At 41.7% G+C, this 23,564-nt stretch overlaps 1 protein-coding gene across 6 annotated transcripts in view; it reads right to left on the bottom strand.

The window, feature by feature from the left end:
- Nucleotides 1-3,550: 3,550 nt before the first annotated feature.
- The window catches only part of MIB2 (MIB E3 ubiquitin protein ligase 2), an 83,377-nt gene continuing 63,363 nt past the window's right edge, over nucleotides 3,551-23,564 (bottom strand). For all 6 annotated transcript variants that reach the window (XM_063436378.1, XM_063436383.1, XM_063436380.1 and 3 more), the window contains 6 exons: nucleotides 12,495-12,621; nucleotides 11,213-11,437; nucleotides 9,293-9,471; nucleotides 8,340-8,524; nucleotides 5,895-5,960; nucleotides 3,551-5,223 (listed from right to left, as the gene is read on the bottom strand). In XM_063436378.1, coding sequence (XP_063292448.1) covers nucleotides 4,982-5,223; nucleotides 5,895-5,960; nucleotides 8,340-8,524; nucleotides 9,293-9,471; nucleotides 11,213-11,437; nucleotides 12,495-12,621 — 1,024 coding nt within the window. In that variant the 3' untranslated portion in view covers nucleotides 3,551-4,981. The remainder of the gene's footprint in view (nucleotides 5,224-5,894; nucleotides 5,961-8,339; nucleotides 8,525-9,292; nucleotides 9,472-11,212; nucleotides 11,438-12,494; nucleotides 12,622-23,564) is intronic.

Raw genomic sequence — 23,564 nt, 5'->3', positions numbered from 1 at the left:
CAGCTTGCATTCTGAGACAATCACAGCATCCATTGCAGGTACAAACTGGTATGGTAGTAGGAAGTGTTTAAAGTGACACTCCAGGCACCCAGACCACTTCTGCCCATTGGAGTGGTCTGGGTGCCAACTCCCATCACCCTTAACCCTGCAAGTGTAATTATTGCAGTTTTTATAAACTGCAATAATTACCTTGCAGGGTTAAGTCTGATAGACAGCCACTAGAGGGACTTCCGGATTCTTAAAACCTTAAAAGTGTTATGCATGGGGGGCGGGGCCGGACCGCCGACGGGATCAGACGCGTCTGTCTGAGCTCCCGCTTTGGGGTCGGAAAACGGCGCAAACTGAAGGCAAAATCTACCCGCAACAACACCCACCCCGATCCCCAGACCCTGAGGAACGTGGAGATACTCTTAAAGCAGCCTTCTGTAACCCGACTACGACCCGAGGCGTGAGGAGCTTGAGCCGGGACGAGACGGCCGCTCTCCCGGGTCTCCGGCCGGGGTCTGGCATTCCCCCCCCCCCCCTCTGGACCGGGGGGGTCATCAGGTCTGCACACACACGCAGCGGCTCATGTCAGGCCACGACACGCGGGGCCAAGAAGCTACTGCCCTGCTACAAGGAACTCTCCGACGGAATCCCCCAAAATGGCCGCCGAATGCCAGCCACATGCGCGCCCTACAGCAGAAGCGTTTTGGAAAAAGCTGGAAGAGAGACTAAACAACTCACAAACTCAGGCTACAATTGCACCCATGGCTCTATCCTGCAGTTCCCATCCAGGCGGCTCGCTCATCCGAACCAGGCGCACAAAAAAATGGCGCCTCAAACGACACGCTCCCCCGCCGGAGAGAACACGGGTGAGGAGACTCACACCAGCGACTACAATCCAGCACAAGGCACAGCACATCCAACCCACAGCCCGGCGCCATTGCAGACTTGCCTACCCACGTCAGCAAGGCTCTACCACACACCGTCCCGGCAAAGCAGCTAACCATGAGAGCTGGGAAGAGCCAGCACTCACACCCGCGAAGGACCCACAGTATACCTGGGAACAGGACAGTCCGCCCACACCTCAGCAGGCAGACAGCGATATACATGCAACACGCAGCCCTTAAAACTAAACAAGCTCACAACGTAATATATGACTGCCAATTATTTCTCATGAGCATTGACTTAGCATTTTAGTTTAGAGTGGATGAGTTATATTTAAGCTTTAAGCTAGGCTTTTTCCTGCATCCAGATAGCGCAAAAATACTGTGTATGCATAACATTGTGTCTAACTACCTAACAGTGCAAGCCTTTACATATACCCTAGACGAGTTAGTTAACTTATGTCTATGCTGGGGGCTCAACAAAGTATGAATTGTAAAATCAGGATAGTGCTAGATTATTTAATCTGAACTTGACTCATGCAACACTTGAACGCTTATCGTTAAGTCTAGAAGTGAGCTTATTAACTAATAAAACTATGATTGTATCTCCATAAACACTATACATGACCTTGATTACATCTATTGTCTCACGTAATATACCTACATACAAGCTATTAGTACTAGAACGAACCACCCATGTTAATATAAAATTGTGCAAGTACTACCATGTACCCCACTGTTATAATTGTCATTGCAAAGTTTGTGGAATGCCGTTGGGGTACCACATACGCGTTGTTATATCTTTATGCACAACAAAAATAAAGAATTTAAAAAAAAAAAAAAGTGTTATGCATGAGGACCTCCAGCATCGTGGGAATCCCCGTAGGAAGGTATTGAATAATACTTTCCTATGGGGGAGGTCTAATGCGCGCGCCATTGCGTGATGTGGGCGGGGAAGAGTGTGGGCAGAGCCTGACCCAGCGCCGAGGAACACCGGCACTGGATTCAGGTAAGTGACTGAAGAGGTTTTAACCCCTTCAGCAACATGGGATGGGGGGTGGGAGGGAGTGGGGCACTGCAGGATTCTGTAATGCCTGGAAAACGGATGTGTTTTCCTGGAACTGGAGAGTCCTTTAATGTCTTCCTTATGCATACCTCCAGTGGATGTCAGACTGCTAGAAAGTGGTTTAATATTGAATGGAGGGACAGTGCCAGGGGGCTCTAGACTATAACCAATTAAATTAGATAAAATTGTTATAGTGCCTACAGTATCTTTTAATATATCTTCTTACAAATATCATGCTAAATAATAGGTACATACCGTTACCTGAAGCCGTATGATGTGCCTATCAATGAGGAAACTAAAAATATCAGTATAGCTTTTGGTCTTGATGCAGAGTTTTAAACGGCTGATGTATTAGGTGCATAAACAGAATAAGCCCTTCTTCTTCATATTTTAAACAGCCTGTGGTGGAGAGCAAAATGGGTTAGTGGAAGGGCACTTAAGGCCAAGGAAGGTAAAGGAAAAGAGTTGAAGCAATGTCTTGTGGAAGAGAAGTTTCCATTTGAAAGTGTAGGGTATTCGGTTTTGTAAAATATAGAGATAAGACCTATGTGAAGACACAAAAATGCAAAGACAAAAACTGGACTTTTGAGGAAGCGTCATGCAATGATTAGGGTAAAGAGTACCAGTCTGGAGGGTAAGAAAGAAAATAAAATCTCACATTGTGCCAATTGCAAAGAAATTATAGTCTATACACAACCCTCAAAATAATTTTCTCTTGAACAAACCATGATAGCACTGACATATTGGTGGCACTTTCGTTTACAGCAGAAAGAACAAGAAACAATACTTTGAAATAATTCTAAATAGTACATGGCCCAATCTATCAGACAGTCTTTATTTTCTACTCGTCCTTCATATCAGTATGGAGGGAGCCTGTTTTAATTGTGTCTTCACATTGCTATATGGAACCTTGATATTAATTGCATATTTTGAAAAATCCATTATTAGGAATATTTAATATAACGTAAAAGAACATTCAAAGCAGCATGTGTAGCGGCTATAGTGTCAAGGGTGCTAACAGGTTGACTTACTACAGGTTGCCAAGTACTTTAATAACAAAGAGCTGGTGGAACCTTCAGCTCACTGAAGTGGTCTTGATGCAGTGGCCCTGTCCTTTTAACCCTGCAATATAAAACAGTGCAGTATTTGAGATAGTGCAATGTTTACGCTGCAGGCTTAAACCCACTTTTAGTGGCTGTCCACTAGAGACACTTCCGGGGCACTGACCAAATAAAATTTGGTCATTTGACGCAGAAGTCCATAGGAAAGCATTGAATACAATGCTTTCCTATGTGGAAAGCTTTGATGCATGCCCCTACGAGGAGCATTGGATTGGACTATCGTTGAGGAGCCCATGCCTCCTCAATGATGTTGCCGGGGGCAGAGGTGAGCAGCAGTGTGGAAGACCCGGCTCTGCAATAAGGTAAGTAAAAGTTTGATATGTATTATTATGGCACTAGGGACAAGAACACTAAAACATAAGGAATACAGGTTTGTATTCTTTATGCTACAAAATTCATTTAATTGAATGCAATATATTATCTATAGTGGCCTAAATACACTTCTGGAACTTAAACAAATACTATTACTTTGACAAAGAAGAATACACCAAAAGTGACTTGTGAAACACAAATTGAATTTTACTGTCATGTTTGTCTTCTCGAGAAGTTTAAATATTGCTACAGAGACAATGTTAACTAGTAAATGTATCCATTTGTTCCTGAGTGCTGAAAGGTACAATGAAATGTTGCAATAGTCCAATAACACTGGAATGGCCCAGTAATAATTGAATGGAACATTAAGAAGCATTTTTACACATTTCACAAATTATTTTGAGTAAAATGAGCAAAGCCGAAACTGATTATCCACTTTGACGGTTAACAATCCGAGATGTGGCAACTACATTAACCAAATCGTTTTCAACGTGTGCATACATTCCCTATATATTGTGAGATATTCAATATACAGTTTTTAAAGTTAAAGAGCTTCATCTCCAGAGAAAAATCTCTCCATTGTTTCAGTGCTATTCCTAATCACGAAACAGTTTGTGATTGTGAAAATAAGTTTCCATAGGAAAATAGGAGATAGTCCTTTAACCTGCCATCCATATAGAATGTCTCCCAATGCAGTGCACATGTAGCAACAAGCATACTATATGTCATCAACGTATCTACACTAAATATGCGGATGGATCTCTTGGCTGCACATGAGTGGTTGCTAACTCCTACATTGTGACTCTATATTGGATCCCCATTATCTAGAACAGGCACGTTATATTTGGCTTGCTCCAGACATCCAGACACAGTAAATGGATTTCAGAAGTTTCACCAGTGAATCTTTTCACACCACAAAGAGCCAATAGTGGGTGTTATACAAAATGTATATACTATTGATATACTATGAAGAATGACTGTGACATATAGTTTCTATCTGATGCTTTGTTGTGTAATGATGTCTTTGATAAAAGTAGGGATATAAAGTTTTCTACATAAATGAAAGCCAATAAAATTTATTTTGTTTTGCATTTGAATATGGTCAGCGGTGGAAGCTCACAAATGCCTTCATGTCCAATGCCGAGAGTGGATGATTGACCATATATGATGGTTTATTATAGATAAACTGATTTACATAAATTAAATATAATTTGTAAATGCAGCATATTCTGTTTGAAGGCTGTGAAAAACAAGACGTAAATAAAAACAAATATGTGCAAATTCACATACAAATGTCTGCTACTTGGATTGGCCAGTGATAACACTAGTGTTATAAATGATGGGATGGTCTTAATGACATTATCTGTCCCTCTGGTGAATGGATGTCCTCAGGAAGACTGAACTATGAATTAGCCCTTCCAGCGATGATAATTAGATGTAGTCATTTGTTTTTACTGTAACACACAGAGCCACACTTTCTCAGAACAAAAGTCAGGGCTTCCTCTCTGAGCAAAATTCGTTTGAGAGGATGTATGGCCAAGATTGGCATGTTGTATTCTGTCTTAGGATCTAAGATGATGTAGGTAGGACACCAGTGGCCTTTGTGTTGCTCCTCAGACAAATATCTGTATTCTTTCCTTGATGAGCTGTCTGCAAATGGGGCAGGTAGTCAGGGATGTGCTGCAATCTGTGCACGACCCATGTCCACACTGAAACACCAGCTTGATGTGGCTGTCAATACAGATTGGACAAGTCATCCGTTCTTCCATTTGGCGATAGCGGTTTTGAAGATCTTCCATGATCTTGCGCTGATCAGATGCTTCTAAACTAGGAACACCATCAACTTCTGTGCTATCTAAAAATACAAATACAGTGCAATTCTATTATTGCTTTGATGCTCACAACCATATGACATATTTACTACAATAACTAACTGGGCATGAACCTCTGGGTTCTTGGATCAGTGTGTTTAGACTTTCAAACTAAAAAATGGCCTTTTGGTGCATTCCTCCTTTTCCTCTACCCCACTGATCTACACTTGCTATACCCCATACTCCCCAATGATTCTGTTTTTTATTTATTTTTACTTACATACCATCCCCTACTTTGAAAAATTTACTTCTACCTCTTCACACCATCCTTTACTTCTGTTGGTGTTCTATAACACATTTTCTTAGAATTGCTTCCTAATCAGGAGATATCTTAGAAAGTGCCCTGGTGTGATTGAGGTCACTACTTTTTAACCTTCACATATTCTGGCATTATGATGTATTTACCTTAGGCCTTATTTATATGTTGTATAGCTTACATTACTTTTTCATGAAAATATATATTTAATTGCAATTCCTTTGTTTTTAATAAAAATAAATATTTTTGATAAAAATGTTATTCTTTTCCTAACTGTGTCATCATATCAGCTTGCAGCTGGCTGAAAATTATGAGAAGAGCAGTCTGAGTTTGCAGCATAAAATTAAAAAAAAAATTGTCCCTAAAACTGCAAAGACATTCATAGTATTGTCTGCTTACCTTGCCTAAGTTTTTTGGTTATTGATACTTGACACTTAATGCATTTCTTCATTCGTTTGGAGCATTCTAAAGAGAAAACGAAGGGTAAAGGAAGACCAATATTAACAAGAGTCAATGATATAAGTAAATGTAATTCATAATGACAAATATTTGTTGTTGATAGGAATAGTTTTTATATTCCAACAGAGCACTTTATATAGTAAGTCTATATGTTCCCATAGTACATTATATACAGTCAGTCTATTTATTCCAAGAGAGCAATAAATACAATAATCTGTCTCGATATTCCCACAGAGAATTATATACACCAGTCTTTACAATCCAACAGAACACGGGATGTATTCATTATTGATATTCCCATGGATTACAGTATATAGTCAGCATTAATGTATAAAAAAATAAAATAAAATAATAATACATTTATCTTGCAATGTTTTATTTGTTAATTTTTAAAACATGGATATAGCATTCTTAATGTAGCTTTAAGGAACGGAATGCTGCGGGACCTCAATTCATTAAAGGAGGGTAGACCGAGGACTCCCCTAAACTCCCTCCGATACTGCAACTGAAACATTACTACGGCTCGCTACCGCACAAGGAACGTCTACACAGAGAACTCACATGGTTTGAGGGAATATGCGACCGAGGTACCACCATAGGCAACGCAATATCCACACTATCAATACGCAGTGGTCCACGAACAATAGGCAAACAAAACCTTCCGGAGACAATGGGAAGACCAGATGGGCAAGACATTCTCTTCAGCACTGTGGGACAAGGCACTGCTGTGGCAGCACAAGAGCTCCATGGGCTTCTATTACCAGGAGGTGAATTATAAACTAATATCGCTATGGTATAAAACGCCCGACATGCTGGAGATGCCAAATGGACAGGGGAACGCTGCTACACATCTGGTGGGATTGCTGTGACTTAGCCCCATACTGGGAGATGGTAAAAGACAAAGTGACCATGATCCTATGGGATATACCTGAATGGTCGGCCGACCTCGCCCTACTACATATCTCTCCACAACCAATTTCACGCTATAAGAAATCAATTTTGTGTCACCTACTGAACACGGCCAAGGCCAAGGCCAATATACTAGCCGACTGGAAAAAAACGGAAGTCCCTGGCAAAAACGAGTGGATCCATAGGCTAGAGGACATACAGAGGGTGGAAGTGCTACATGCCCTCCTGACAAAGAGAGACTAGACACGCAAAGGCATGGTAGCCGTGTTTCATATACATGGCTCTTTACAAGACCCCAGCTCCAGGGGTGGCGCGCCGGCGGGGCCGTGCTCCACCTGGCGGCGGCCATAGGCTAACCTCACCCAACCTGCTTCTCTATTCTGCCTCTACCTAACCTATCTTCTCCCATATCCCTGAACAGAGACTCAGGAACGCCGAAGGGGGATGCCACTGGGTGATGGCCCATGCTCTAGGTGGATGCTTACATCCCGGCCAACATGACCGTGGGACCTATAGCAGTCCCTGCGGCACGGATGCCAATCCCCGGAAGACAACTACAACACCTGCTCACACAAGACACAGGAGTGAAGGAGACTAATGGTTTACTGCATTGGCCTCCAATCCCAAGGCATCAGTAATCAAGATAACCACACCAACACATTGCAACCACGGGGGGCATATCCAATTGGCTAACTAAAACTAAGATGGGCACGCTCAAATGCTCACCAGAAAGAACAACTCAGAGGGATATAACGAAAGGTACCCACATGACACAAGTGCTGAGGGCATAACATGGGAAGTAGCGTAACAGTAAGCAAATACCGATAAATAAATTTAAGAAACACCGAGGGTAATGGTACAAGACACATGACTATTGTTGGTCAACCCTCTTATGCACCTATGTATATATGAATGCATACGTTATGCAATGTTTGAAAATGTAATGACACATTAACAGAGACCTGTGAGTCTCCACCTGCACTCTTCTCTTTACCTGTACTCAAAGTAAGAAGTTCAATAAAAACAGATTTACACAAAAAGAAAAAAAATTCCTAATGTTGCTTTTCTAAGGAAGCTGAAATGCTATTAAAAGTGAACACAGATTCTATATTTTTGAATTATTTAGAATAATGACTCGCCACATGCACTATGGATAGTGCACCAAAAATTCTTTTTTTTGCATTTTGCACTTTACATTTTTAATTATTTGGATATTTGCAAACTAAAAACACAAAATTTCAGTCTCAAATTGAATGTAGAGAGGCTTTGAATGAATAGGTCAAAGCCTGAACGAGGCAAAGGTTTTTGGTGAATAGACTAGAGTTTCACAAGCTTAATATTCAGGGACTCTGAATGAAAGAACAGACAGGGTTATTCACCAAACACTGAATTGACTTTATGGACTTTCTAACTTCTTAAAATGGTTTCCAGATCTCCCACTACAACCCAGGCTTTCAGGCCTACAAGAGGACATACCTTCACATACTATGCTGTGTTGGCAAGGAAAGAAGCTAATGAGGACTGCCAATTCTGAGCATACTAGGCACTCTGCTGGACTGGCAGGGCTGGATAGGCTGAGGTTAGTCATTGTGTTGGGAGTAGTGTGTACCCGGCGTAGACTACTGGTGATGGTGGTGGAGTCAGATTCCACCTGTTGCTCTCTGCAAGAAAGAAAAAACAAAATAGATTGAGCTATTGTGAAAATATTGAGGATCTAAAGTAATATCGAAGCCAGAATAACCAAATATAAAGCGATTAGATTCAGAATTACAGCTTTAGATTAAGGGCCAGCTGTATAATAACGGAAGGTCTGAAGTCTTCTTCAAATAAAGAATAACTGCCAACCAGTGGCCAGTTTGGTTACTATAGGTGTTGTGGATTACAGCCGCTATAAAAACAGGGTTCAAATCCTAAACAAATAAATGTAGGAGCTCCTGAAGCTTGTCACCTTTTCCCACCTGTTAAGTAATTCCCATTGTCCCGCTCTTAACCATCCAACCTCAAAACGTACATATATTAAATAATTAAATGTGTATTTTAAGGTGTATAATCAACTTATAATACCCTCTTAAATACGCTCCTTCACCACTCCTCAATTGCCGGCACAGTGTTAAAGGGATTCTATAGTGTAAGGAATACAAAGTTGTATTCCTTGCACTATAGCCCCCTTTATTTCCTTCTCTGGCTCAGAAAGGGTTAAAAAAAACTTTCTGTACTTAACCGATTCCAGTGCTGGGTTGGGTCAGTGCTCTGCCTCCTCCAACATCAGCCAATTCTCCAATTTGTTTACTACTGCTGTTGTTTCTTCTCTAACCATACTTCTATCACTTCTCTATGACTTTTGAATTGTATCTAGTCTCCATGCCTCATCATTTCTGTCCCTTGTGCCCTATTCCTAATGAAATAATTGTAATTTTTAGCCCATGTACCTGTATTTCTGGGAGAAGCTTTTAATCAGATGCGCTATCCTTGCATCTTTGATCAGGTCCATCGGGGACTTTCCTCGGTGATTAGCGTAGTTAATATCGGCTCCTGATTGTGCCAGAAAGCAAGCCATTACAGTACTTATATTCATTTCTATGTTTCCAAGCAGCCCGGATGCCTGCAACTTCAGTAAACATTAGAAAACAAAGTATGAGTTTTTCTACAGATCAACAGCAGAAACTTCAGTGGAGGTATAACATTATGTTAAAGGGACACTATAGTCACCAAAACAACCTTAGCCTAATGAAGCAGTTTTGCTGTATAGATCATGCCTCTGAAGTCTCACTGCTCAATGCCATTTAGAAGTTAAATCACTGTGGTTTCAGTTTATGCAGCCCTAGCCAGACCTCCCCTGGCTGTGACTGACACAGCCTGCATGAAAACAAAATGTTTTTATTTTCAATCAGATGTAACTTACTTAAGTTTTTATCTCCTGCTCTGTAATTTTAACTTTTATCACATGCAATAGGCTCCTGCAACACCAGCAGCATTAGGCTGTGACCCTTTTGACCATCACTGACTACCTACCACACTGTGCTGACCATTATATTTTAGCAGCAACACCTCCTGCACTCACTGAACTCTTAAACCGTGTTAAAGTTGGATTTTTTTGTAGACTTATACTGTTTGGCTGGCTTAGAATATTCCTGCTTGAAATACAGTTAAACCTAGCTTCTGTCATTAAGTTCAATTATAGACACGTTTCTCTACCAGACTTACACTGTGCATGCATATTACCTAACTTGACTACACTTACTATAATTAATCTGTTGTTTAACATTTAGCATGATTAGTTTGCTAGACTCTGCCCATGAAAAGCACCGTTTGAGTAATCTTCATAATCACTCACTGAACCTACTTGTTATACCTCGTCTGTGTTATTTTTTTTTTGTTTTAACTTACATACGACAGACACAACTTAACTAAGCCTGTGACCCTTTAAATTCACAAAATGTCAGTATGTTCACCCGAATAGCTTATCTTCTGCATTATCCGAAAACTGACATGTTGTCTTTATTCTTGACGATGTTACAACAAACTATCCTCTTAGTGCTTCTCACTCTGTTGAAATAACTGTTTAGTTGAACTTCCAAATATACAAAAATGTGCGAATCATCACGCCAATGTTTATTCTATGTACAAACCGTGATACGCTGTTGTGGCGTAAGTTGATATGTCTGTAACCCCCCGCACAACAAAAATAAAGAATGAAAAAAAAAAAATGAAAAAAAAAACATGGACTTACAATAAGCTAAAAAAATAATGCCAGTCAAGCACATGTCTAGTTATGATATTTGCTGAATAATTCAAACATTTTCTGCATGTAGCTGGCATGGAAGAAGATGACACAGAATGCATGTAACATATGTGTTTACCTCATTTTAATTTGCTGTATCAGCAAAAGTTTACCTAGAACAAAATTCTATTTTGACAGAATGTAGCTACTTAATCTGGTAACTTAAATATATGTCTCAGTACGCCATCCTCAATATGTACGGTTATCAAACACCCAAAATAAAATGTCGATCGTATTTACTAACTATCATTATACAGCCTGCTCACAATGTCAAAGGACAGAAGTAAAAATGATTTAATCCGTGAGTTGCACGATGGGTTGCTTCCCTGTCCGTTAATTGAGTTGCTGGATTTCTAATAGAAAAACGATTTAGGTAAACCTCTCCAGATCACTAAATGAACTGGCCATTCGAGGAACATCTGCCCAGTGTCAAGGATTATATTCATTGCAGAGGTCTCTTAAACTTTAGATTAGGCTACACACTATGTAGGCGTTGGGTAACTATACCTATCAGTTTCAGAACAGTTGGTTTGCTGCTGTTGACTACCCCTTTTTTATAGATCGTTACCTTGCTGAGTGGAGATGAGCCATCTTCATCCTGGTTGGCTTCCAGAAGCTCAAGATGCTGACGCATAAAGACAATGTGCATTGGGGTGTCGCCATCCTCATCTTCGGCATTCACATCGGCTCCTTCTGACAGCAGCAGATGCACTAAGTTGACATGGCCCTGGGTCACTGCCAAGTGAAGAGGAGACTGGTTCCTGTTATTCCTGAGATTGACATCACAGCGACCCTAGGACATGCAAACACAATAACCAATTTGTTGGAAAATGAAGATCTAAAGTGCAAAGACTTACAAGTAAAACTTTCTAAATATAAATAGAAAATAATCTATCTTTACTTGTGTGATTATAAAGCTTAATTTCTCGGACATCAATAAATGGAGAGAAGTTACTTGAACAGAACTACTGTCAAATCAAACAGTGTTTGGTTATACCCCATCGGGGATGCTGGTATCCCAATATCAGGCTTAAAACCTTAAGTCCTGTGCTACTAGCCAGGTCCTAGAAGAGATTTGAAATTGTGAACACTGAAAATAAGCCCCGAAATAATTCTGGTGGCAGTGTGTGACTGCTGGGGTAGCATGTGAATGTTATGCGTGAATGCTGTGTTCAGGGTGTGGAGGCGGCATCCAAGGTTTTAATGCTGTGAGCAGGGCCTGAATGTTGAGAGCAGGGCCTGAATGTTGAGAGCAGAGTGCAAATGGAAACTAAAAGCAGTGAGCCTCGAGGGCAACAATGTTTTGGAATATTCACCAGAACCTAAGGCCTAAGAGGTTTTTAATCTGTTTTCAAAACCCACACATCTAGCACTCTACAAGATAGATAAATAAAAATAACCATAATAATTGGTGCATAAACAGATATATCTTAAGTTCCGGTTTGTAGAAAATTCCCTAACTGCCTGTCAGCGGTCATGTAGATCCCTCTTTCTACAAAAGTGGAAAACATAAGGTCACTGAAATATTATAAAAAAATTTTTTTAACAATAATGACACTTGACTTTGACTGTCCTTGACAATTCTAGATGTGATAAACATTGTACTTCTGACATGCCAGGTTATTTGAGAAATAAAAAAATTCCCAGCATGCTCAGCTCCTGGATAATCATAATATACGTTTGAAAAAATAACCCTACAGCTTATGTACTTGAGACGGCCAAATCCTAGTTGTAATAAACAATGTTTGCAGTAAGACACAACCAACCATTCCGGTTGAACATTATTGTACTCAATTTTGCATCTAGCTGATTTTGGAACAATCCCTGCACTTTAATATATTATTTATTACCTCTTTAATTAAAACTCCTGCCACTTCCTGGTGGTTGTTGAGAGTTGCAAGGTGGAGGGCAGTGAATCCATCTTCCTTCTTGGAATCCACAAGTTGCCGGGCTCTCTCCAGAATCTTACGTACAGCCCTGGGAAGGAGAATGTCACACAATCATGAAATGTTAGTTCGCTGTGGGCTATGTCTCTGCAATGAAGAAGATATAAATACTGAAACGGCCTGTTTCCCACTGTAACAACTCCAAACAAAATGGAACATGAAACACAAACATGCGTGGGTCTGACAGCAAAATGAGAGTGATCATGACGTGAACACTCAGCTAGACAAAAGATGCTCAATTAAGAATGAGTAACTTGCATATTTATCTTCTGTAAGTGCAGTTAATCCTTTCTATCGTCTGTATACTTGACTTTGTATTTCACTCATTAAAACTTATAAATAAAGAATTAAGAAAATAAATTTAAAAAAAGAATGACTAAATTGAGCTACTAGGCTTTACCCTCTCTCATCACAGCAATCGCACACAAAGCAGAAATATTTTTTAGACTGTCTGTCAGACTAGAATTGTCCAATCCTGCCATGAAATGAACCCTTAAACAGGAGATGAAGCGAACTCCAGATTTACCTTTCAGTAATCTTTCTGCTCACGAGTAACCGAGAGTTAGGAATATGTGTTGCCCTGATAAGCTTTATATAGCAATATTAATTTTAAATATTTTTACAAAACAATACAATTCAAATAAAACATCTAAAACCTGGTAATGATACGATTTGGGAGACATGCTTAAATAGCAAAAAGCTATTTAACAAATCTATTCATATGCCATTATACAGCGATACGGAACTTGCGGACGCTATATAAAGAATAAAATAATAAAAATAATACATCCTTTAGCAATACAAGACAGCCCAGGTAAATTCAACAACATTATTTTTTTTTTTTTACACATTATTTGAATTTTTCACAGCTACACTTTTAGCAGACAAAATCTCAAACAAAAATTATGAGGTTTATTTACTAGACTGGGAATTATAAAAATATAAGTATCTTTGTCAATTCTTTACAATTACTGCTTTAATGAATATACAGCTATGGGTCTCTGTGAGATAAAGAAATGTACTGTGAGTAAAGACAGCAGCTGTGGTTTTTAAGACATGCAGTGGAAAATGTGATGGTGAACTGGATTTCACAATGAAGCTATTTATTTGTCTGTGCGATGGGAGACAGACCCACGTCCTCCTACATGTGTGAGCTGAGTGCAGCTTATCTCTGCCATGGTGAGTCAATGCAGGCATTTCAATTGGGAAATGTACTTGGATCAAAGGAAAAGGACTCTGTGACGTTTATCGGGATAAATCATTTTCAAAGTTATAGGAAAACAAAAAAAAAAACAAGTGTTAAAATTGGCAATATTTAAAGCAGGTCTGTCACATGTGTGAAGAGTGTATTAAAATCCTGGAAAGAAGAGTGGCTAGTATTTTTCTTTTTTTGCTTCAGTATCAAGTTATTTTTTTAGGCCTTAGAGGAGCAATGGATATAATTGACTTGATAACAATCTGATCTTCAAAGGTCCTATTTTAAAACAGACCATAGATGCCTCTAATTCTTGCAGTATAACTTCTAGTCAAGAGCTGTGTCAAGTTCAGTTCCTTAGCCCACGTCCCACCCCTTTCTCACCTCTGCTCTCATTCCTGTGTGCCAGTATAACATTCTCTTTAAAATATAAGACCAAGTAGGGACTACTTTGTTTTATGTATTTTTCCTACACCTGACAAATCTTGACAAAGGGTGGAGCTAAAGGCAAGCTTCACTTTCTTGACAAACCTTATGACTCAAACCTCCACTCCTTGTCAAGATTTGTCAGGCGTAGGAAAAATACATACAAAAAAAAAAGTAGTCCCTACTTTGTCTTTTGCTTTGAAGACAAATAGATTGGAATTAAAGAAAATATTCAGAAAGAGGAAGAGAAGAGGAAATATAAGAGACGGTTAAGTTTGAGACACTTTAATGTCCACATTTTATAATCCATCACAACCTAGCCATGTTTTATATTCTACAACCTGCAAGACTGTTTTAAGCTTTTACTGGTCACAAGACATTACACGTTTAATGTATCATACGACTTGCAGTAAATGGTATTTTTATGTTATGGCCTTTACAGATTTACGCTGTCAGACAAATGCAGGCTCATACTTCTTTATTGGTTGTTACTTTTTCTCTAAAGAACCATTATACAGAAATCATGGACTATTCCAGTTTTATATATCTGCACGAATAATAAAAGCATGTTGCTGTGATTTTGTGAAGGACACAATGTATCACTCATACGAGATAGCTTGTTAAGGTGGGAATATTTTAGTTTAGTGAAAATATAGGCATGTGTCGGCTCGCTCTAGTGAAGTGCAGGGTTAATTGAAATGTAGCACACGTGCACAGAGCTCAAGCTAATGAAATACAACTTTTAGTGAAAATGTATCAAGTGTGCACGACAGCTTGCAGATGTATAAATAGTTTATACCGCAAATTAAGCCATTTCAGAATTTTAAAAACAATACATTGTGATTAAATATTGAAGGATTTAAAATTAAATAAATAAAAAAACTATTCCGCTGACAATCAAACCTTAAACGTGCCAGATGATATACGTTTCCACTATAGGATATATTCACTCAACACTGAATTATAAAATTTAGGCTAAAGTAACCAAATTGTGACTAAAGCAGAGTTAAAGAATTATTGTTCAAACCAGCCATTTTAGGCCTACAAAATATTTATTACTTTACCACAGTTCAGTGATTGGTGAATAGAGCAAGGGAAATATAACATGCTGTATAATGTAGGAAGGTGCGCGTATTTGCCTTGTCTCGATAGGAAATATTTAACTATGGCCTGATTATTCATATTACATAAAGTAGAATTGCGTTTGGCGGGATTTTAGAATGTAAACAAATAGTGTGTTTGGTGCAAATTCTGTGACTGAACTCGTAACATTTTTCCCAAGCCCATCTAGATTAACAATAACCACAGAACTACAGCGGTTTGTGGACTAATCTGCCACGATGATCAACCTTTATCAACATGCAGCCCACAAACTTTTTCTGTGTCAAGATTGGTCATCATGTCCTAAGGGTCCATCGTTAGAAGATACAATCCTCTTTTGGGTCTACATTTTTAATTTCTTCTTTCCTACGCAGCTTCCCAATCCATTAACAAGCTGGGTTGTGTGTTTAAGGCAATATCTATTGTGATAATGCGTTCAGGGGCGTATTAGCCGCGAGGCAAACAAGGCATTTGCCTTGGGCGGCATTTTCCAGGGGGCGGCAAAAAATGCCGCCCCCAAATGCCCAAGGCAAATGTCTTGTTAGCCTTGCGGCTAACAGACATGCTGGACTGGTTGTTGGGCGGCCGGCGAGGGAGCTCTTCCCCTGAGCTCTCTGCTCAGCTCCCTCGCGCGCCGCCCGCAGAGTGAGACTGGGAGCCGGAATATGACGTCATATTCCGGCTCCGCCTCCCAGCCTCACTCTGCGGGCGGCGCACGAGGGAGCTGAGCAGAGAGCTCAGGGGAAGAGCTCCCTCGCCGGCCGCCCAGCCTGCCCGCCAGTGCCGCCCTGCAGCCACTGGACCACCAGGAAATGGGAGAACTCCCCCACCCCCAGCATTCCCAAAGGTAAGGAGGCTGGGGGGGGGGGGGGGTAAATAAAAAAAAATAAAAAATGTGTTAATGTGAGTGTGTGTGTGTGTCTCTGACTGTGTGTGTCTGATAGTGTGTGTGTGTGTGTCTGTTAGTGTGTGTGTGTCTGTGACTGTGTGTGTTAGTGTGTGTATGTGTGTGTGTGTGTGTTAGTGTGTGTGTGTCTGTTAGTGTGTGTGTCTGACTGTGTGTCCGACAGTGTGTGTCTGTTAGTGTGTGTGTGTGTCTCACTGTGTGTGTCCGACTGTATGTTTGTTAGTGTGTGTGTCCGACTGTGTGTGTTTGTTAGTGTGTGTGTGTCCGACTGTGTGTGTCTGACTGTGTGTGTCTGTTAGCTAGTGTATGCGTATCTGTCAGTGAATGTGTGTGTATTTAGAAGGCGGGGCAGGGGGGAAGGGTTGGGTGGGGGTGGCGTGCGCGCGCGCGGGGGGGTGTCTGAGTTTTGTCCTGCCTAGGGCAGCACAAAACCAAGATACACCACTGAATGCGTTCACTGGTGTAATAAATTGCCACCACGTGTTTATCAGATGGCTGGATCTTTATTACTAGGGCAAAGCCTGTGGCGAGTTTAAAGAAGATATATAGTTGCGTGTTCTTTTGTGGCAGACAAATAACATGCTGCAAATGAAAGGGTATAATTTCTGTATATGAGAACAAAAATGTGTCCAGATCATTGCTGAAAAAAAGCTTTACAGAATAAAAAGAAAAAAGGAAATGCAAAAACAAACCCTAACAATAATGCTAGACACGAAGAGCTAACCACATACATGTTTCTGTGCATCAGCTTAAATCACCATTACAAATCATGGCACCGAGGTTTTTAACATACATTACATATTAAGCTTAGCCAGTCATCACTGAAATTATATTTTTTTAATTTATAAATCTGCAGGCGCTCAATTTATGTGACAGTACACTTTGCTGGAAATGCTAGCAGAATGCTTGGTTGTATAAGGAGAGGTATTAGCAGTAGAAAGAAGGAAGTGCTCATGCCATTGTACAGAACACTGGTGAGACCTCACTTGGAGTATTGTACGTAGTACTGGAGACCATATCTTCAGAAGGATATTAATACTTTAGAGAGAGTTCAGAGAAGGGCTACTAAACTGGTTCATGGATTGCAGGATAAAACTTACCAGGAAAGGTTAAAGGATCTGAACATGTATAGCTTGGAGGAAAGACGAGACAGTGGGGATATGATAGAAACATTTAAAAACATAAAGGGAATCAACACAGTAAAGGAGGAGACTATATTTAAAAGAAGAAAAACTACCACAACAAGAGGACATAGTCTTAAATTAGAGGGGCAAAGGTTTAAAAATAATATCAGGAAGTATTACTTTACTGAGAGGGTAGTGGATCCATGGAATAGCCTTCCAGCTGAAGTGGTAGAGGTTAACACAGTAAAGGAGTTTAAGCACGCGTGGGATAGGCATAAGGCTATCCCAGATATAAGATAAGGCGAGGGACTATTTAAAAGCATTTCGAAATATTGGGCAGACTAGATGGGCCGAATGGTTCTTTTTTTTTTTTATAAATTCTTTATTTATGTCAAGGAAGAACATTACAATAATTGCATATCAAAACGAGCCGATACAGGATATTGTTACATTATATATGCATGGTTCACATCGTATTTGGAATGACCTTAAACTATCCCTCCTAGTAAACCTTCACTTCACCAACGTATCCTGGAATGCGGCTATCAGCTTTTAACCAGTCCTTCCCAGTTTTTTATTTTTAAAATTTTTAAACTTATAACATAGATGAGAGATAAGCAAAGGCAGTAATAAGACAAAAACAGAAACCAATAAGGCAGGTCAAACAGCACCATATATGTCATACTAGTATGTTCGCATGTTAAATATGTTTAGGACATGCCCTATTTTCCATCCTGTGTTTCCATGATAATCTAACAACTCGTTTGCTGTTTTATATTTTTTGTCAAACTCTTACAAAGTTCTATCCAATTGCACCAGTAAGCCCATGTCCCAATCCTTTCGTGGTACTAGTTATTTTCAGTCTGCCTGGCTTTCGTGAAATAATTAAGAAGATCTCACAAGAAAGAAGGAAAGGAACAGAGAGATGAAAGTAGATATCAGAGTGTGAAAAAAGGAAAAACTAGGGGAAAGAAAAAAAAGGGGGGGGGGGAGGAGGGCGACGTCAGGAGGGTCCGGCCATCCCATGTCGTGTGAGCTAAACTCACGTATTGGCTGCGCTGGCCTCCCAAGGGCCCCAAATTTTTTCAAACTTTTTCGTCGTACCCCTAACTCGAGCTGTGAGGTCATCCATGAGGTAATTATCTTTAATTTTCCTGATCACCATATCAATCCCTGGGGCCTCCTGTTTCAACCATCCCTGTGCCAGAGCTCTCCTAGCTGCCAGAGTCACCTTATTCAATAGGGTTAGTTGCGCTTTGGTCCAGTTATCTATAGGTCTGGCTAACAGGAACACCCATGGGTCTAGTTTAACCTCCCTCTCAAATATGTCTCGTAGCAATTGCGCAATTTGTCGCCAAAACACTTGTGCTATTGGGCATTCCCACCACATGTGGACATATGTGCCCTTGAGACCACATCCTCGCCAGCATAGGTCTGTAGTAATTTGATTCATACGGCTCAACTTTACCGGTGTGGTATACCACCTAAATAGCGTCTTATAGGACTGTTCCTGCAGGGAGACACACATAGAAGCCTGTGCGGTCGTCTCCCACATCTCCTGCCACTCCACTCCCTCTAATGTCTCTCCTAATTCCGCTTCCCATTGGGCTATGTATGTTAGTCCTCCCCATTCTGAAGTGTTGTGGCATAAATGTAAGTAGATAAGTGAAATCATTTTCCCTGGGAATCGTTCTTTTGCGCACATTCTCTCAAAGAACGTCATCTGTGCCTCTGCGGCTTGTTTAACCTGGATGTTACGGGCATAATCCCTGATCTGAAGGTAGCTGAAATAGTCAAAGGGTCGCAGAGGTGTTTTATTTTGCAGATTGTCAAAAGTCACGATCGAGCCCCCCTCGTATAGCTGAAATAACCTTTGCAGTCCTGCCCTTTCCATGCCTCTAAACTCCCGGGCCGACATCCCTGGTAAGAATGCTTTGTTCCTCAATAGAGGGGTCATCGGTGAGGGGGAGGACGCCAAGCCATACTTAGGTGCAGCCGTGTCCCATATTTTCAGCGAGTTAGAGATCGCTGGACAAGTCACTGTTATGTTCGGTCTGTGCTCCTTCGGGGTCCACATATAGAACTGAGGCATATCCATCCCCATAAGGGATGCTTCCAGGTCAACCCATCTTCTTTCCTCAGGCGGGGAGTGCCACAGCGCCACCTGTGCCAGTTGGGCGGCAATGTAATAAAAGTGTAAATGTGGAAGGCCAAGTCCTCCTCTGCCCATAGCTCGATAAAGAATGTTGCGTGATACCCTGTGTTTCCTGTTTTGCCATATAAATTTGCCTATGGCTTGCTGTAGCGGTCCTAGGTCTGATCTGGATACCCTTATCGGAAGTGCCTGGAACAAAAACAATATTCTGGGTAGCACATTCATCTTTACGAAGTGTATCCTGCCGATCCAAGAAATTGCCTTTTCCATCCATTTCTCCATATCCGTCATCAAGGTCTTAATCAGCGGAGTGTAATTCTGTTGGAATAATTTAGATGGATCCGCTGTCAATCGTATGCCTAGATATTTTATGTGATCTCTCGATATTCTTAACTTGTAGGTTCTCCCTATGTAGTCTGTGTCCAGCTCCGGCATCCCTATGGGTAACACACTGGATTTATCCATATTCACCTTGTATCCGGCCAATTCTCCAAATTCTCCCAAAACGTCTGCCAGTGCCGCCATAGATCCCCTCGGTTCAGTTAGCGTCAGTAACACGTCGTCGGCAAATGCCGACACCACGTATCGTTTCCCTCCGACATCTACCCCTTTGATATTCGGGGCTGCGCGTATTGCCTGAAGGAGCGGCTCTAAAGACAGGGCGAATAATAAGGGCGACAATGGGCATCCTTGTCTCGTGCCATTGCTAAGACCAAACGGTTTTATCTTTGCACCCGAAATGCGGATTTGGGCTCTGACGTTGGTATACATTGCTCGAACCGCAGTCGTGAACTGAACCGGGAATCCAAGGTGATCCAGCATTGTAAATAAGTAAGGCCATTGAACCCTGTCGAAAGCCTTTTCGGCATCCAACGATAGTAATATCGTCGGTATCTTCCTCGTGGTTTGTCTCCATATGAGGTCCACGTTACGTCAAGTATTCTCGAATAGTTGTCTAGTTGGTATAAACCCCACCTGGTCAGGGTGAATCAGCCGAGGTAGGATCAGATTTATCCTGGTAGCCAGGATCTTCGCTAGTATTTTTGAGTCGTGATTGATAAGGGAAATCGGGCGAAAGTTTTCTGGGGTCGACAAATCTCTGCCTGGTTTCGGCAGTAAAACGATGTCTGCTAGTGACATATCCCTATCAGGCGTTCCTCCATCTAATAATTCGTTAAGCCAATCAACCAGGTGTGGAACCAGTTCTTCCCTAAAGGTTTTATAATAAGAGCCATCGAATCCATCCGGTCCCGGAGCCTTATTACTTTTCAGAGTATAGATTGCCACTTCTACTTCCCCCTCTGTAATCGGTTTCCTCAAGGACTCCACTTCCGCCCCATTTAGTTTTGGTAAATCCAGCCCGGCAAGGAAGGCTTGTATCTTGTCCCTTTCGTCGCTGATTCTGGCGGGGTCTGTTGTGGAGTGGTTGTATAGTTTAGCGAAGAATTCCGTAAATACTGTAGCTATATCTGTGGGGTCTGTGCGGTATTGACCTAAGGCATCTCTGATTTTAGTAATGTGGGGTCGATGCTGTCGTGGCCGTAACGTTCTCGCCAGTAGGGTATCCATCTTGTTGCCCTTTTCAAAATAGGTCCGTTTAGATCTTACGATAGCCCGTGCTGTTTTGTCTATCATCGTTCCTTTAATCGAGGCTCTCAGTTCCCGCACCACCTGCAAGTTAGCAGGTGTAGCGTCGATCTTATGTTTCAGTTCGGCCTCACGCAAGGACTCCAGAAGGGAAGATAGCAGTTGGGTTTTGCGTTTTTTCTTCAGCGTTGCTGCACGAATCAAAACGCCCCTGATCACCGTTTTATGAGCCGACCACACCGTCACCTTTGATAAATCCGTGCCAGTTTCTCTAGCGAAGTAGTCAAGCAATTCCTTCCTAACCTCCTCAACTATTGCCGGATCACGCAGCAAAGAAGTGTTCAATTTCCATGACCATGGGGACATAGCACTTAGTTTATCCAATGTTATGGAAATGTCAGCGTGATCAGACCAGGTTATGGATCCTACAGTCGATATCGATACTTTGGGCACTGAGTGAGTATTAACCAAAAACAAGTCAATTCTCGAGTAAGTATCATGGGGTGCAGAGTAGAATGTAAAATCGTTGTCGTCCGGGTGTTGCGCCCTCCAGATATCTACTAAGCCTGTGTCCTGCATGAAGATATGTAATAATTTGTCCTGTCCGCCCCTATTATGCGATCTAGGAATACCTTTACCTGATCCCCTATCTCTCGCCGGGCATGGCGCTGCATTGAAATCGCCTCCTACTATTATCATGCCATGTGGTAGAGTGTTAATCATCAGTGTCAATTCCGCCCAAAACTCCTTAGAGGGGTCATTGGGGCCATAAAGATTAATAATATGTATGCTATGGGAGTACAACGTTCCTGACAGGAGCACAAAGCGGCCCCCCGAGTCCGCATGTACCCTAGTAACATTAAGCGGGCATCTGTGGTGTACCAGGATTGCAACGCCATTCCTCTTATTGAGCGCTCTCGACTCATACGTGGTTCGGTACGTACGGTCTCTGAGTGCAAATTTCGCCGAGGCCTGAATGTGTGTCTCCTGCAGGAAAGCTATATCGGGGTTCAAACGGTTGAGATCCCTAAACATGAGGCGCCTTTTTTTGGGTGCATAAAGACCTTTAACATTCATGGACAATATCTTCACCGGCATGGGTCTATCCCGTGTGAATCGCTATGATAAAACCCATTGTGAAGCCTGCGCACTAAATGTATTTCGTCTAACTTTCTCTCGGTAGGAATAGATAATCTTCGCCGGCGTGATCTAGCTTGCATAGTAAGCGCTGCTCCTGTCATTGAAGTCTCACCAGTTACGTTCCGGCCGTTCCTAAGGTGTATTCCCCCAACGTCACCCTCCAGGGCTGGGTAAGGGAAGGTATAAGAAGGGATAGAAAGGGGACAAAATAAAGAGGAAAAAAAAAGAACAGTAAGTAGAAAACATATTATGTACAGTAAATGCCTGGTCTTATCTAAAGCCAGGCTCTTGTGGGGTATAATTCCCTGTCCCTCCAGTGATCCTAAAAGGCTCAACAGGGCCAGGGATTCAGACCAACCTAAAAATAATTAAAACCGCAGCCGAATAGAAACGATTGGTGGCGGTCATTACAAATACATTCACCTAGGTAGGACGCCCCACCCCAGGCTCCCCTTGGGTATCATACCCGTACTTCTTCTCGGGCATCCCTTGCAACTCGACTTTACTCTCGCCCTGTGATCCCCTCGCTGCTCCCTGCATCCTATGGGTGGAAAGAGCTTGCCTTGCGTGTTATTTAAATCAAATGGGAAGACATTTATATAGGCCCGACCGGGGTATCCAGGGTTCATGCGACTAAATATGGGCTATAGCCCTGGGGATATCCCACAGCTAATGGAGCGTGAGCCGGAGGCGGGAAGAAATAAGGCCTAAACCGACGTCCCCCCTCCCCCGTAAAGAACAAGCAGTATGCCCTTTGCCTCAATTGTTGGGGACCCCCCTCATCCCTAGCTCCCCGAGTCAGCCGGAGTGGAGCATACGGGTGCCAAAAATTGGTCTTGGTGGATTTCAACTATCCACCTCTATGCAGCCCAACATGTGGCCGCATCTAATACCTGGTTGTGGGTACTCGAGAGTGAAAGAGGAAGCATAAATACATAGAGGGGGGTACGAAGAAAAAACTAAAAACTGTTTAAACATGCCTATAACCGAACAATAGGTGTGCATAGTACAAATACAAATAACCCCTCCGTCGGTGCCTACCCCACCGTCCACCCCGCTCCCGCCGGACATATTAAAAGTCAGAGTCCAGACCTCACAACAATAGCGAAAACGTTAACCCATGAGCTGGCAACCACACCGTGCCTCGATTGTATGCTGGGCGCCGCCTTGCAGATGCGTCAGAATCATGTCCCCAATATGAGTATATAATCCCACACCTTTCCAGAAGGAGAAGCCCTAACCCTCCCCAAAACACAATGGAGCCCCCCCCCCGGATATCAACCCCAGGCCGAGCAAAAATCACTCGCTCCTGACGGGTACAAAAACCTTTAAATTAAAA

This window comes from Pelobates fuscus, chromosome 11 (assembly GCF_036172605.1).
Source record: "Pelobates fuscus isolate aPelFus1 chromosome 11, aPelFus1.pri, whole genome shotgun sequence".
In the NCBI taxonomy this organism is placed as follows: Eukaryota; Metazoa; Chordata; class Amphibia; order Anura; family Pelobatidae; genus Pelobates; species Pelobates fuscus.
The sequence above is the reverse complement of the archived record's forward strand: the minus strand, read 5'-3'. Positions and strand labels throughout refer to the sequence as shown.